Source organism: Triturus cristatus, chromosome 5_1 (assembly GCF_964204655.1).
Source record: "Triturus cristatus chromosome 5_1, aTriCri1.1, whole genome shotgun sequence".
In the NCBI taxonomy this organism is placed as follows: domain Eukaryota; kingdom Metazoa; phylum Chordata; class Amphibia; order Caudata; family Salamandridae; genus Triturus; species Triturus cristatus.
Genome location: NC_140587.1, coordinates 257,255,845 through 257,273,239, shown reverse-complemented (window position 1 = coordinate 257,273,239; position 17,395 = coordinate 257,255,845). Strand labels below are relative to the sequence as shown.

The 17,395-nt window shown below is 43.3% G+C and overlaps 1 protein-coding gene across 1 annotated transcript in view; it reads left to right on the top strand.

Annotated features, from left to right (window-relative positions):
* TG (thyroglobulin) overlaps window positions 1-16,714 on the top strand; it is a 660,241-nt gene extending 643,527 nt beyond the window's left edge. The window contains exons 46-48 of the mRNA XM_085604890.1: window positions 5,886-6,026; window positions 7,302-7,492; window positions 16,230-16,714. Of these exons, the coding sequence (XP_085461016.1) occupies window positions 5,886-6,026; window positions 7,302-7,492; window positions 16,230-16,351 (454 nt within the window). The 3' untranslated portion in view covers window positions 16,352-16,714. The remainder of the gene's footprint in view (window positions 1-5,885; window positions 6,027-7,301; window positions 7,493-16,229) is intronic.
* The last annotated feature ends 681 nt before the right edge of the window (window positions 16,715-17,395 follow it).

Sequence of the window (17,395 nt, the reverse complement as noted above, 5' to 3'; positions counted from 1 at the left end):
GGGTCTCTCGGCGCCTGGGCGGCAGGGTACTACAGTGACATGTCTCAGTTGAATAGCCAGGTTTTTAAAAGTTTCTTAAAACTGGTTAGCGAGGGGCAGGAGCGCAGTTCTAGAGGTAATGCATTCCAAAGTTTCGGAGCCATTTAGGAAAAGGCACGGCCCCCTGGCTGCTAGACCTTAAGAGTGGCGATGGAGTGTACCATTCCAGCTTTTCCAAGAGGTATTTATGTCCCTGTCCATGGAGTGCCTTAAATACTAGGCACAGAAGTTTGAAGAGTGCCCTTTTTCTGATGGGCAGCCAATGTAGCTCTTTTAGTAGTGGCATGGATGCCGTCCGTGGAGGTTTGTTTAAGGCTAAACGGGCGGCCATGTTTTGCACTACTTGCAGCCTGGAAAGTAGGTCTTCCCTAGCCCCCACCAGGAGAGCATTCCCATAATCCAGTCTGCTTACTAAAAGTGCCTGGATCAGGGCCCTTCTGGAGGAAATGGGAATCTATGGGAAGACCTTCCTTAACATACGCATCAGTCCAAAACATTTACCCGGAGGGTTTTAGTCTGTGCTTCCATGGATAGATTGTTATCCATTAAGATACCTAGGTTTTTTACACTGTTTTTGGGGAGGGGGACTGATCCTAGTTCCTCTGGCTACCACTCATCTGTCCAAATCTCTGCTGCTTTGCCAAACAATAAGATCTCCGATTTGTTGGAATTGAGCTGCAGATAGTTGTTTTTCATCCATGCGGAGATTTTCATCATGCAGCTCTTAAATCTGTCTCTGGTCACCCTGGGGTCCTTCTCTATGGGAATTATCACCTGGGTGTCATCCGCATAGGAGATGGTTTGGAACCCACAAGATTTTATAATGGTGGCCAGGGAAGAGACATAGATATTGAACAGGGTGGGGCTTAAAATTGAGCCCTGAGGAACCCCCTTATCTGCCTCCGAGGTCTGTGAGACGTAGGCGTCCAATTGAACACATTGCGATCTGTCCGATAGGAAACTCTGCAGCCACTCTAAAGCCCTTCCCATGACACCAATCTCTCGCAGTCTCTTCAACAGAATTTTGTGAGAGATGGTGTCAAAGGCTGCTGACAGATCCAGAAGTACTAGAATCACAGGGGTCCCTTCGTCAAGCAGCATTCTGATGGTGTCCGTTACCTCAACCAGCACAGACTCTGTGCTGTAGCCCGCGCGGAAACCCGACTGCGAGGGATCCAGGAGATCAAAGCTCTCCAGATGGTCTGATAGTTTGCGGTTTATCAGAGTTTCCATGATTTTCGAGCAGCCTGGGAGGAGCGAGATCGGACGATAGTTCTGTAGGTCGGCACTATCTGCTGTGGGTTTCTTGGGTAGGGGTTTGACAAAGGCCTTTTTCCACCTAGCCGGAAAGGAAGAGGTGGCTAGGGATAGATTACATATTTCTGTAATGGGATCAGCTAGTTCAGCTGCTAACTCTGACAGCACATAGGGGGGAGCTATGTCAGACGGGGAGCCTGACTTAAGACCTTTCAGAAGTGGGAGCACCTGCTCCCTGGTGACCAGTGCGAAGGTCTCCAGCTTTACTATGATGGAGGTGTTTTCTATGGTGTATGTGCTATCCCCGTTGACTGATTCCTGCTCAAAGGAGGCATATATGTTGTCTATTTTGTTTTTGAAACGCGTGGCTAAATTATCGCATAATTCAACATAATTCAACACTTTGTGTAGGTTGTCACCTTTGTGACACTTGCAAAATGTGGATCTGAGGTTTCCTTAAGCTTTCAGCTTGAGTTACTTGGCCCTTTTACACAGTGGGCTGCCAGGTATGCTCTATGGCATTGTACTTACTATATTATCAAACGTGGGACTCTTGACTGTGTGCCATATTTTTCCTTTCAAATACTCAAACTTTAAAATGTCCATGACTTATTATTGGTAAGCTCAGACCAAGCGTGCAAACACTTTTACAAGTTTCATGTTTAGGCAAGAATTTAATTCTAGAAATTATGTCGAAAATTACTTATTGCAAAGGCCTTAATCTGATCCGGTTTGAGGAATTCTTTGGAAGATATGCTGCACTGTCCTGGCTTGCTGTGAGTATGTCATAATAGCAAAATAGTCTAGTGCAAAATAAACATGCAGTGGTCTGTTTGACACAGATAATGACATGTTTTAAGGTTTGACATGCATTTTTTGACATTCACGTATAAATAATTACAGAGTCAAGAAACACTGTAATAAAAATACCCCGGATGTAGCTAGTGTGGTGACTGGTAGCAAACACAAGGCAAATTGCGTTCTTCTCATAAAAAACAAAATTATTTTGTGTGTACTCTGGGGTGTAAGGTATTTTCAGCTAGGTAATTTCCATGCCCAGAAACAGAATATTGTCATTAGTGAAATTCAAGAATTGACTTGAGCGCATAGGTGTAGCCTCCCTTATTTATTACCTCCACTTGCGACTACCAATGTTGGCAATCGCTTTATTTTCACAGTGAGTGGAGTCCAGGACACTATTCAGCAGGACCCATGAGTGGGAAGTCTTGTTGGACCCTGTGAAAAACTTGAGTGGATCTGATGGAGTCCTGCAGGGTGGATGTCAGGATCCATCCAAAATTCAAGGGATTTAAAATGGTGGATCAATCAAGCAAAATGACGCGTGAGGCCTGTGAATCACCCCATTAACAGAGGTCTACTTCTTTGTTAGCCTCTGTCAAAAACAGCCACGATGTATAGTTTTGATAACTTTTGGTGTACAAACCAAAATCTTTATGCTAATGTGTCACCCGTCACAAATATTCAAAGGCCCACAACATGTCTTTCAGATCACTTAGTGTTCAAAATGTAAAATTGCTGAATTAGAGAATACTTCATGTATACCCAGAAAAAAACATTTGGCCAGCAGAAATAGCGCAATAGTAATTTATCCTCATTTTTAAGAGAGCACCTATGTGTTGTTCGACTGAACCGCAGACGCTCCCACCCCCACTCAGCGCCTTGAGACCCTCACGGGTGAATAGTCATGCTCTATAAGAACCCTGATTGATTGATTGAAGAGAGCATCCTGGAAAAACAATATTATTTTTTTCTATTAATTCAACTTAGTAAATCAAACCGGCTAAACCCTGCAGAATCGAAGCAGGATTACACAAATACAAAGACTGCATGAAAGACTGAACAAATGATGTTGCTGAATATCAAGAAACTCAACGCATGATAACATTTGCCATTGACGTAGCCCGTATTTTGTGGTTTTTAGGGACAAACTCAGTTCTTGTAATCATGAGGTAGACGGACATTAGTAGCACCTTCCTGGCCAAGGGTCTGCTCAACCCACTGGCATTTGCCCGGGAGGCTGGAAGGTTGGGGGCCGGTTTTGGAGTGGTTGTGGCTGGTTTTGTTACTGGGGGCTGGTTTTGCAGGGATGCTGCAATAGCGCCCCCCCAGTAACAAAAGCAGCAGTGCTGGGGGCCAGTTTTGTTAAGCAGCAGTGCTTCTAGCTTGCAGCCTCCCGTCCTCCCCTCGAGGGTGCTGATCCAACAAGATTGCTAGGGCTACTTTCGATTCCCAGGCCGGCCCTGCCCACTGGGACCTAGGCCTTTGAGGAGTCAAGTCTCCTACTCTGTGGTGAGATGGAAAGACCAGTCAAGTAACAAATATTCAGACAAGTGACTGAGACTGAATCTGCCTCCATGAGCTGAGAGATTCTCAGGCTCCAGGCTGTATGTTTGCTACTTTCAAGCCGCCTTCATAAATGTTCACTGTGCTGTGAGCTCCACAGCATTGCAAAGATTGTGCATGTTGCATTGGTCCATACAGTGAAACGTGAGGATCTCACTTAGCTTCATTCTTCGGCCATTGATCTGGTGAATGAAGATCGGGAGGGTATTTCTATTCGTGATCCTTCTCCTCTCCTCATTGCTGGTGGGTCTCTTGGAATACAGTGCCTTAGAGGAAGCCTGGTAACATTTAATATTGTGACCTTGAATGATTTGGCTTATGTGTGTCTATGTTGTTATCGACCTGTAGGGGAGGAAGGAATTTGCCTAGTCGCGCTCCGCAAAGCTCCGCGAAACAGTAAAAAATCTCCGTGAGCACGTAGAGTTCCGCAAACACACGGAATTACTTGTTCAGCCCGTTTGCGATGCTTTTTTCTTGTTCGCGAACTCTGTTTGCATGCTCGGGGGGAAATATCTCGCGAACATGCATTTTAAAAGCGCAAACATGCAGAAAATTCCACAGAGCCGCGTATGCGGAATTTTCGTCAATTCCGCGTTCTCCGCGGAACGCGTAATTACCCAAATTCCGCAAATTCCGCGATGTAATGGGATCAGGTAAGGTGAAGGCGCACGTTAGCACCCTTAAAGTTCAGTGCACTGACGGTAGGTGGTCAGGGCACTGGATCATGATAGAAGTCACTGGCGTTGCAGATGAAAGAGAGAGGAAATGATGAAAAGATGACCTATGGTAATATGACCAACTTGCATTGCTAAATCTGTCAGCAATTGCAAGAGCCATGAGGCTTACCACTGTAAGTAAAGTGGGCTGGGAGTGGAGAAATATTTAGCTCTTAGGTAGAAGGAAATAAATATTGATCCTGTGGAATTAATGACTCCAACATTTCAAGCAATCCATTTGGTGCTTTTGTGTGTGCTTGAACTTTTTCAGACCCAATTTTTGCAGATACTTAACTACATACATCAATCGCTGCACATTGAGGACTGGTATAACGGGGGTACTAGTGCAATCCAAATTACACTTGGTCCAAGTTGAGTGAGGTGTTAATTGTTGATTAGAGGCTAGTTTAATGTGCAGGGGTGTGTTGTTTCCAATACTAAGGAAGCAGGACCCCTTCAAAGAAATGTTCAGGTACAGTTATATTGCATCATGGCTGTGAATTACTCAATGGTTGACTCTTCATTATGTAATATAAGTATCGAAGATAACAATGTGGTTTCAGTGCCCAGTAGTATGAGTGATCATTATATAACTGTAAGCAAGTAGACGAGGATGAGGAGCAGATGGTAATGATACTGATGATGCTAACTTGACGATGACCATCATCGGGGTCCTTGCTCTGCTCTTATGCACCTCCTCCTAATTAATAGAGTCCAAGTACTTCGACCCTCAGTGTGCTTGCCCAGTAGGCGTGTGGTCATAGAGGAACCTGAGACCTACAAAAGTGTCACTCAGATCCCGACACTGTTCAAGGTTACAAAGATCTTCATAATCTATGAATATCCCCAGAATAGAGATCCAAGTAGAGCCCTGCAGAGTGATAAATTTACAGTTCAGAAGAACATTCTCATTTATGAGATATTAATGAGGGGTATGGCCTCTTCCTTTAAGATTTGTAAAATCAATACCTGATAGTTTAATAGCCAGTATGTTTGATACTACTTCTTGTTGTGATGTTCAGGTGTATCACACATACATTTCATGTACTGTACAAAAACACATGCCAGTGCAGAACATTTGAATCCTTTCTTCTGCGTGTCAAATTTACTCCTATCCCTGCATGTGGAATCAATGTGTGTCCTTATTTCCAGTCGGATTTGAATCAATGCATTTGGTGTTTTTTTAGCTGCAATTGCCCTTGTCCACAAAGCAAGTCATGTGCTTTGCTACTAGACCACACAATGGAATGTGAGCGTCTCAATTTGCCTAATTGTTTGGCTACTGATCCACGAATTTGACCTTGTGTAATGCAACTGGTGCTCATGTACAGTGCTCTAGGTCGAGTTTATGCTATATAAAACCGAAAAATAAAACTGCATTGATTGCTCTGTCTCTTTGGGATGGTGCAATTAAATTTGATGATTCTATTTGCTAGGTTCGAGTTTGATTAGCACAAATGTGCTTCAAACACAGCAGACACTCAGTGTGCCTTTCTTGTTTTTTTCCAGTTTTGGGTTGGAGCTTCCAGAGGACGTGGTCTTCATACTTGGCCTCCCACTACGCCCGCAGTATAAGAGCCAATTTACAGAAGAAGAAAAAAGACTTTCCCTAAAGATCATGCAATACGCTGCAAATTTTGTAAAGTCTGGGTATGTAAACACGTCTTCAGTTACTGCCTTTGGACATTTCGTTAACACAAATTGAAATGCCTTTCATGAAATAACATTGGATTTCTTCATTAACTACGGGTGGACTCAGAAATCAACCGTACCGTAAAATCTATTTGGGTTTTCAGATACATCAACAAGTATGCAACCAATCTCCATTGAAATAGACTGTATGTAATTGTTTCTCAGGCATTTGCATTATGGCTATCCTGAAAGCCTGAATGAATTCCACTGGAATCTGTTGACACAGATTTAGAACCAGATTTAGATTTCGGCGGACTGGTTACTCCATTACAACGATGATGGATATCCCGTGTGCCGAAATGTAAACCAGATAGGATATTATGGGATTTATATTTCGGCGGATGGGATATTCATCACCGTTGTGACGGAATCACCCGTCCGTCGAAATCTAAATCAGGCCCTAAGTAATGGACTGCGAAAATCTTGATTGACTTGAAAATGTAAATTACTACACAAGGCTGCTGTTCTTAGTGATGCACTGTATCAGGCTTGACTCTTACATGCTGCCTAGAAATTGTAAGTTAATTGAACACAGAGGTGATTATCGTCTTCTTGAGCTAAAGTTGATTTGAGCATATGCATAACTACTTCTTTTTCCGTGTGCTTAAGAAATATTCAAATTCTGGGGAGTGAATAATTATTAAAAAATTATTATAGATTCCTTTACTTCTATGGTTTTCTGCTAACAGCAAATTGATTGTATGTGCTGAACATCCTAATAACTTATGTTATTATCAGTGGTCAATGTTGGTGCCCTGTGCTTGGATTCACTACAGGCCAGGGCTCTGCTACTTAGCATCAAAAGGACCAATTCTATGCCAGATGCTTAGGATAACCACTGACGATGTAAATAATTTCCTCTTAGAGTTGTATGTGAATCTACCCAATGTGGATATCCTGATAGTCTGACATGGATCAAGTCCCTCTCGACCTACATTGGATACAACTGCTCTACGTTACAAGAGAAATAAAAGTGTCTCAACGTTAGAGGTTGAGTGAAATGTTGCTTACCTTATGCATTTGTATTTGAAGAGAAATAGCAATTTTCCCTGTGGTATAAACATCTGCAGGTGAACAAACCAAGTGTTTTAGTTTGGTTTTCACAGTGTTCAAAATCCATACGGCTAAACTTGTTGTGCCATATGAAGGTGTGTTTTACTTGCACCGTATTCTCTTACTCTTCTTTGAATACTCCTGGGGATTAGGACCTGACAGTCTGTTGTCTTTCTTTAGGAATCCAAACTACTCTTTCGACTTCTCACGAAAAGCCACCAGCAACTTACCACCATGGCCCATGTACCTCTCGCACAGTGATGGAGACAACTACAAACAATTCACTGCATCCTTGGAAAATCACAAAGGGCTGAAGAAGGCTGATTGTTCCTTCTGGAACAAGTACATCCCAGCGCTAAAGGCATCAACAAGTAAGTTGTAGCCTAGTCTTTCACAGAGGGTTGCAATGGATCCTGTTCTGGTGATCCACACTTACATGGTGGAGGGTATGGTATCAGTGCATGTTCTAAAATATGTCAACAGGTCTGAGGGATTGTCACACAAAATGAAATACTAAGTTAGTCATTTCAGAACCTTAAAATACTATGAGTTAATCTTTTGGGGTTATATCCTAAGCCTTAGTTGTTTTTGTAAACTCTTACCTGTTTGATATGTAGGAACAGCTACTCTCTGGCGCAGGGAAGATCATAGCAATTAAAAAAATGTGTACTTAAGGACCTGGGAGATGTCAACTTTTATTATTGTAAATGAAACATGAGCAATATGTTCTCTTCCATCTTAATGTCAGTTTTTTAAAATCTCCTGCACCTTACAAGATCTTTATGCACCAAAGACAATGTGGTTGGCTGGGAAGGTAATGTAAGGTATGCTAAGACCTGCATATGTGATAGAACTCATTTGATATAACATTAGGTACCTCTTCGTGGATTAGTGCAATTTCCCCATTTCTTTCACCCTACTGTTTATATAAGGCGTGCCTTACAGGATTGAGGTAAAAGAAAAACCTCTGCTGTCCAGAACAGATATTTATTTATGAAGTCTGCCATGCTAAATCCGAACCCAGATATATATAAACACACACGCAAGGGGCACGAGGTGCTGCTTTATCTGTGAGTTAATAAATATGCAATTTTATAGTAGAGCATTGAAGCAGCCTTTCCCCCAAGAAGGAGACTCAAACCCCAAGTCAGTGTTACAGGACTTCTCACAGCCCGGCGCTGGGTGCCACCCCGCAGATGACAACCGGCTTCACATCCAGGCGAGGAGACATGACCTGTAAAGTCTAAAGTGTTTTCCTGGAGGAGCTGTGGATCGGCCTTCCGAGCGCTTTAGACACAATAGTGGGCACCAGAGTCTTATGGACTCACCACAGGCTTGACTTTAAGGTTTTTAAATCTGGAAATATCCTCATTCACGCCTCTGAAAAACACCTCACCACCTTCGAACACCATTACAGCACCTTATCTTACCTTCTATCGAAACCTCCCTCCAACCCTTCTGCCTCCCAATCACTGGATGACCTCCTGCCCTCTCTCTCTCCTACTACCATCCCTCCTCTCTCCGACACTTCAACCACCTTGGATATCTCCCAATTCCAGACTCACAGACTCCTTCCCACGTCAATAACCTTAAACCCTTCCGAGTCATCAATGGCCCCCACTGTCACCCAAACTCTCTCTCCTCCTCTTGTTTTTGCTTACCACCTCACACTAATTCCTCCCTTTTATCTTCTTCTTCCTCCCAGCACCCTAAATTCAATCCCCCTTCGGCTCAACTACTGACTCCAATTCCTTCCTCTCTTAACGACCCTCCCCCCCTTAACCAGGATGTCTGCCCTCCTCACTCTCCCCACGCTCCCTCACCATCCTTTGACTCTCAACAGGCTCCAGTGAATCTCCCTTCTCTCCTCCCTTCGTCCATCTACCAGAATTCACCTCTCCACCCCCCACCCGGGCTCCCAACCCGCCCACACCCCAGAACTCCCATCAAAACTAGCCCGGAACATTCTCCTCTCCCCCCGACCTCCCAGCCCCCGTCCCTATCTCTCTTATAACACAGACACTTTTTAACATTGAACTCCATCTCGCTAACCTGTCGTTTGAACTCACCTCACACAGGAAAGATGTCAATTCCCTCTCCACACTTAACCGCCCCAATCATTCTATTTCCCTGGGCTCTGACCAAACCAACACCTCACACCCCCAACAATGGAACACTACCCCCCTCTGTTACGATACACATAGAACTTCCAATGCATCAAGCCAACTCCCCTCCCCTGATCTCCGTGACCTCAGTAACTCTTTCCCCCTTAGCACTGTGATTACAGACCCTCCTGTCCCCTACGCATCCATCCCTGTGATCCTTGGAACTAGCAGATTGCCAGCCTCCCCAGCTTCACCCAGACTGCCTCCGCAACTTACCACTATCCATTCTATCCCCCCTCCCAAATCCAATCCCAACCCCCTTACCTGCATGCTGGTTAACTGCCGCTCAGCTGCTTGTCATGCGATTGAAATATCGGAAACTAGCCTTAGTGAAACCATCAACATCGCCTTTCTAACTGAAACTTGACTCAATGATCACTCTTCTTCCATTCTTGACCTGCTCTCTCCCCCTGGCTACTCCATCCTCAGAAAAGATAGACCTGGCAGAATTGGAGGTGGTCTTGCCATAATTTATAAAAACGAACTCCAACTCTCACTTGTGCAGAACTCCGATCATTCTACTTTCCAATACCTCGGAGTGGAACTTCAACGTGCATGGTTCCCCGCCAATTCGACTTCACAATATCTACCACCCTCCTAGTGACTCACTTCCCTTTGTAGAAGAATTGTCCGACCTTCTTTCCCAATCCTCGCTTTCCAATTCTAAAAACCTCTTCCTTGGGGACTTTAACGTCCGTTGGAACAAAAAGGATGATCCTATGGTTAACCTCCTCACGGATCTACTTATATAAATGACTTGAAACAACTCTGCCATTCGCCTACTTACACAAAAGGAGCCACTCTGGACACTATCATTACAAGCACTGATTTGGCCTCCCTTTCCTCCATTGTTCCCATCGACTGGTCTGACCATCACCTTATCCTTTTCACGATCTCTAACACTAGGCTACCCCCTCCCCCTAAAACCATCAAACATAGGAAATTGACTAGAAATTTCCATCTTATTTCCCCCTGGCAAACTTGAGACTAAAGTCAAAGCGCAACGTCGACTTTCTTCTCTTTCCCAAAATGCTAATGACCTCACCGATCACTTTAATAAATCCATCACGGTTGTCCTTGACCAAATTGCTCCAACCAAACTTAAACTGCAGAAAAACACCTCCTCCAAATCCTGGTTTAATACTGATCTCAACAACGAGAGGCGTGCCCTTAGGTCGACTGAACGCACGTGGTGGCAAAACCCATCCCCCTCAACTCTCGCACTCCTCAGATCCGCCAGGTCCAATTACAAAAAGCATATCCTCAATACTAAGGCTGCCTTCTTCCTCTCACAACTTGACCGGGCCAAAAATAGATCCAGGGAACTATTCAACATTATTAAAAACCAAACAACCCCTGCCCCCACCAAGGTGACGGCCACCATTGAGAGATGTGTAGAAATTTCTAACTACTTCTCTGAAAAATTGATTATTCCTTCATCTTAACTCCCCTCCCACATAGCCCACTACCACCCCTTGACTTTTCCTCCAATTCTCCCTCCCTCTTAAAACCTCCTCACGACCCCTCATCTCTGCCTATAGTCGTTTCTCTTCCTGAATCCAACCCCTCCAAACTTTAGCAAAAAAATAATGCTTCCAGGCATAATTTCCATACGGTCACTGAACTCGAAGTCCTCAACGTCAGCGCCAGACTTAAACCATCCTCTCACTTCAGAGACCCTCTCCCTGCCAACCTTGTCCAAGATTTAAAACACATCATTGCCCCTTATTGGACCTCTATCATCAACTCCTCCTTTGCCTCCGGTCTTGTCCCTGTTTCCCGCCAACATGGACAAATCACTCCCATCCTCAAAAATCTTCTCTCTAAAGCCCTTGAAAAATGTGCCCTGCGCCAATTAAATAAACACATTGACACATTCAATCTATTGGACTCCTTACAATCCGGTTTCAGAAAGGGCTGTAGTACTGAAACTGCCATGCTCAATATAATTGATGACATCCATCACTCCCTCGACAAGGGCGAGTCCTCCCTTCTCATTCTCCTTGATCTCTCTTCTGCTTTCGATTCTGTTAACCACTCTACTTTACTCAACACTCTTAAAGATCGTTTTGGCCTCATCGGTTCAGTTCTCAAATGGTTCTCCTCCTTTTTCCAACACAGAACCCAGCAAATAAAAATTCATGACTGCCTTTCTAAACCTTTGCCAGTCTCGCTGGGTATCCCCCAGGGTTCTATTCTCTCCCCTTCTCTGTTTAACCTCTTCATGGAACCCCTCACCCTTATTCTTAAGCAAGCGGGAATCAAGTACCACCTCTACGCTGATGACACTCAATTTTATCATAAGATTCAATCCCGCTCTGACGTGCTACACCTCAATGATGCCTTGACTAAGATTCAATCATGGTTCCACTACAACCACCTCAAACTTAACCCAGAAAAACTGAAATCATTCTTTTCTCCCCTAAAAACAGCTTGCTCCCCATCCAATCCTGGATCTCAGACCTTTCAGCTCTCAACTGCTCTCTCACCATCTCCAATTATGTTAAATCCCTCGGAATGAACATTGACCAGAACCTTTCTCTGATCTCCCACATAAAAAATGTGGCCAAAAGCACTCTCTTCACTCTCCATCACCTCAAGAAATTAAAACCCTTCATTCCTGCTGATGACTTTAAATCAGTTGTCCAATCACTGGTCCTGTCAAAAATCGACTATGGTAACGCCATCCTCTCTGGAACACCTAGAGTCCACTTAGCCCCAATCAAATCGGTTCTTAACCTCGCTGCTAGCCTCATTACCGACCTCAAAAGGTTTGACCACATCTCCCCTGCCCTTAAAGCACTCAATTGGCTTCCCATTGAAGTTGATCTACCTACAAGACCGCCTGCATTACACACAAAGCCCTTCATCAACACACCCCACTGTACCTTGCAGATAAACTCAACAAAGCGGGCTGCTCTAGAGCACTGAGGAGCTCAAACACTCTCGTTCTTGTCCCTCCTCTGTTAAACAAGAAATCCACTCAATCACGCTCCTTCTCTGGAAATGCGCCTACCATCTGGAATGCACTCCCTAAAGAACTTTGTTGCAACCCCTCCTACTTCAGCTTCAAAAAAGACTTCAAACTTCACCTTCTCAACAAATTCTGAGGTCCTTAACCCCTTCTCAGGACTCTCATCCCAACCCGGTTTCCTACTGTTTAGGGTCCCCCCTTCTGATCTCCTGACTCCCTTTCTCCCCCTCCCTATTTTTCTCTTCTTCCTTTTCTTCTTCCTCTCTTCCACTAAGCCCTCTCATAGGCCCTGCCGGACATACTTGGCATTTCCTTACCCCCCCCCCCCCAACGCCTCACACCATTCCTACATCCTTCCCCCCTCCTCTCTATCCCCCCTCTTCCATGCTAGCCTCTCTTCTCTTGACTTGCTGTTGCCTATCGTAATTTGTGTAATCTGATCGTGTAAATTGAGCTGTTATCTACTGTTTTAATTGGTTTTGAATGCTACCTCATTGTATTTTGCTATATTGCAATTCCTACTCATTAAACCCATGTGAAGCGCTCTGATACCCTTGGGTCCAGCTAGCGCTATATAAAACCTTTTAAATAAATAAATAAAGGTCAGAATAGTTTTTATGCAGTAAGGGATACCTCCTTACACTTAAAATATTCTTAGAGGCTTATCCCTCTTTGTATGTGTGCTGTAGATTACAGAGGAAGTAAAAAGGAGAAATTAAGATATTTCTCCTCACTACAGCCTCAGGTAGGCACACTGTTTTGGCACAAACCTGTGTTTACTGACTTTGACAAATATGGGTTTGCTTCAAAATACATGGGTGGATGCACGGAACACCCATGCTCCACTTCTGTAACACCTCCCTGGTGTAAGCTAAACTATGTAAAGCCACTCAAACCTTGATGTGCATCGCTTGGTAAATCTCAACATGGATTTTCCATCAGATTGCGCCAGATTGTACAACACTGACACAAAATCTTAGTAAATCTGGGCCTCAATCACTAAGATTTTGAGGCCCACAACTTCTGCCTATCCCAGTCCCTGAACCGGTTCTAACAATGACCATTGGTTAGCATTGATTCATTCTCCTATATACATCCATCACTATGTTTCCTTCTAACTCCCTCCGTACTTGTACACTAAAGTCAGAGTAGTAATGCATGTGACACTACACGCCTTTTCACCCTCAATAACATCACATAAAATGAAACCGCACAAACAGTAAAAAATGTTTTTTTCAAGAATTGTTTTTGAAAACTCACACTTGCAGGATGTCAAAAAGTTTTTCCGTGCCAGCCCCATACACACAACGGGATACAAAAGCTGAGTAGCTCTGTATTTGGGTGGGGACTGATGACGGAGTGCAGAGTCTCAAGACACTCTCAGGCATTATATGTGGACCCTATTGCTGTGACGGGGCCCCACACATAATTGCCAAGTCAAATTTATGGCTGGTATTTAAAATTTATTTAATTATTTATTCATTTATTAGAAAGTTTTATAGAGCGCGAACAAGATCCTAAACGGATATCAGAGCGCTATACAGTCAATAAAGTTACTATACAACAAATAGATGTCAAACATAGCACATATACAAAGCATCTTCTAGAAGCAAAGCAATCGGCAGCGGGAAGAAAAAATGTCTGGGTTGCTTAGACGGTCCATTATCACAATAGAGGTAGGGGCACGGATGTGATTGGACTCCAGATATCTATAGTCCATACTCAAGTGAATTTGGCCATGAGGATCGATTTTACCTCCTTTTTGAAAGAAGCAGTGGAGGGGTTAAGTCTGGTTTTAGGAGGTAAGGCATTCCAGATTCTGGGAGCCATCCCGGAGAAGGATCTGTTATATGTTTTCTTCTTATGGAACCTTTGTGGTTTTAGTAGTAGGTTATCCGCACTTCTTGAAGATCTGATCCCGCCAGAGACCGTCAGTTTCTGTGCCAGATAGGTGGGTGCATTGTGATGCATGGCTTTGTGTGTCATACACGCTATTTTCAGATGAATTCTGGCTTCCAGAGGAAGCCAGTTCAGGGATGGTAGATCCGGGGAGATGTGGGAACTTCTTTTAGAGCCAGTGATGAGTCTCGCTGCAGAATTGATAGAAGCTTTTAACGGTGCAGTTGATACTTTGGGTAGGCCACAAAGAGAGATAATACCGTATTCCAGTCTAGGTATAACTAGAGCTTATTATTTTATGAAAACACAGTAGCAGAGTGACATATATATTTTTGGACCTGACGAATGCCATTACACTTTATTGAGTCTTTCCTGGCAGGAACATGTTGACCACATAACATAGGGTAGTTACATTACCCCCTGTCTACTCAGTTTTTAATTCTATCAAATAGGGGCACCAGACTAAAGGACCATTTTCGCCCACCACAAGTTTTAGCCACACTTTTCACACTGTTTTTGCACTTTGCCCCTCACCTTCATACATTTACATTGCTCATCTTAATAGCAGAACACCTCCTCTCCTCTTTGCTCTTTGGGGACTTATAGCCCACACTGGGTACCTTGCGGTCCCAGTGTGAGGAGGGAACCTTATGATGAAGCATGCCACCATCGGAGGAGTGAGGGTTCTCATCCTATCAGCGAAGTGCTCTCTTGTCCCATCACTTTTTTTCAGATCTCTCTTTTTTCGCTTACACTCGGACCACCAATACGTGCGTAGTGTGTGTTAGTACAAAAAAGTTTTGATAAGTCATATTAAGAAAGCTATTGAAAGTAAACCAAAGCTAAATGCCTTTTCCTTTTAAAGCATGAGTATTCAGACCCGCTGCATCGCTTAGGCTACAGAGCAGTTCACGTGGGCTAGAGCCGCAATGTAGGAATGCGATTGCTAACCCTAGATCTGAAGCAAAGTGTCAACCATGGTCGCTTGGGTGGCACCTGACAGTCCGGTTCTCTTGGGCCCCATTCACAAAACCATTTGCAGCTGTTAATCTATGTTCATAGTGGGGGGTGAGGGGCCGAGATGTTAGTATCAAAGGGCGGTAAAAGAAACTTCGTAGGGGGGCAGGAGAAGAGGTCTTCCATGGGAGAGAATTTGTATTTTATTATTCAATGAAAAGCGTTGCATGATACAGCACTGACATACGAAGCTAAATACAGCACTACCACTAGAATTTCAGAGTCCAGATGTCCGTGGTACTGGATTTACCACTCATGCAGATTTGTCTGCGATATCTGGATTTGCCAGTGGGATTTCCCTTATCAAGTACACAGATTTATCGTTATTTAAATTTGTAGGCATAAGAATATTGCTGTGGAATTTTAATATGGCAGCCGTACATTGTGCAGAGCTTGATTGGAGCACCTTTTGAAGCATATAAGGTGTTTTTCATTGCTGCTAGTGGTATTTCATTGCAAATCATTCTGCACAACAAAATAAATAGTGCAAACAGGCTTTGTCGTTGACAAATACAAACAACGCAGCACAAATCTATTTACAGGACACGGTGCCAATTCTGGTGTCAACTTCAAAAACGTTTGTGTCATACTTCCTGGAAAGTTTTGTTTGCATTTACGATTGCACTGTATGTAGCAGAGTGCACCCCCATTTACGAGAATAGGATATTTGTTAAACAAGGTGCTGATGTTTAGGTCTCTTTTGGTATGCTTGCTCTTGTTGCAAATTCTTTAAAATATAAGTAGAGTGCACTTTCGTTCCACCCAGGAATTGTAACTCTCTCACTTCAATTTATTGGCTGTTTGGTATATCAATTCGCGTCCCACAGAGAGCATTGATTTCAATTCAAGGGGAACTATTTTACATCTCAAAATTACTCTGAATCATCACACGCTAAATAATTGTTCTCAGAGATGCATATTAAACAGAAAGCAGCCGTTTATTTGTTTTGTTTTTTCATTGCAGTGAGCATTTTTTTAAATTAAATAATTGAGTCAAGACTGAAAATGCAAGCCAGACCTGTTGCTTTTGCTAATACTTCTTTTTCGTTTCAGGTGCACAATTACCTTTAGAACAATCTACAGAATCGAGTCTCAAGGACACAGTAAATGGCTCAAGCCCTTATGCTCAAGTTACACAGAGCCCGCCAATGAAAGGAGCCGATGCTTACAATTAATGCACTCTCTCTAACACTTGATACCGCCGTCACTGATTTTTATCCAGGGCCTGAGCAAAAGAAAGTCTTGTTAGTGATACTATCAAATGTGCCTTATTCTGTTGCTCAATTTTATTCTTAAATGAGATATTTCATTGTTTTAAAGTTTTTTGTTCCTAAAATTGTACATGTGTATTATTACTTTTTCTGCTACTAAATCGGCTGAACAATGCTTCTGCGTTTCAAGCTATGGGCAGTGTTTAAATGCTTCTGTACAACATAATAAGTAAAAATATATAAACTTGTGCACATTGGGAAATTTGTACGGCTGTTGTGTTATTTTCAGTGCAAACCGGATTTGTCAATAAATGAATTACTCCTGTTGCTGCTGTCTTTGTCTGAAGTGTATGGGAACCCAGACAGAACCCCTCGATAAATGCTCCATGGAACTGTTCACATGTGCATGGGAGACACACCACAAGGGTGCAGGCAGACAGCAGAATGTTCAAGTGCGACAGGCAGACAGAATTGTGACCATTTTGTCGGTACCTCCACGTCTTCCTGTAACGCGCTGCTCGTAGACTGAGACATTGAGATATGTATTTCTTCCTATATAGTTATGCAGCTGAAAAATAGCCCTGGGCGAAATGTAAATTATGCCGATGTAGTTTGCATAATTTCAGGAATTTCGCATCACACTTGTGAAGTGAAATTCCTCAAATTACGCCATTACACCTATCGGTTCGTAAAATAGCATAGGAACAGAATTCAAATGGCTGTTGTTCGCAGTGCTTTTGCTATTTTGCACTTTTTGTAGAGTGAGATGAGTCCTCCCATGAAAAATTGACATAAGGACGCATTTCGCGCTGAAATAAAGTGCAAAATAACTGATATGTATTTAATGCAATTGTACGCAATTTCACCAAATTATGCAGAAATTTGAAAAGTATGCAAAAGGAAATTACGCAGACTTCGCACACCCCTACTGAAAACTGACCTTTGCCTTTGAAGCTGCGTGGCTGAGCAGGTCTGCGCTTTACTCAGAATACCCTTGGTGAAACGGCT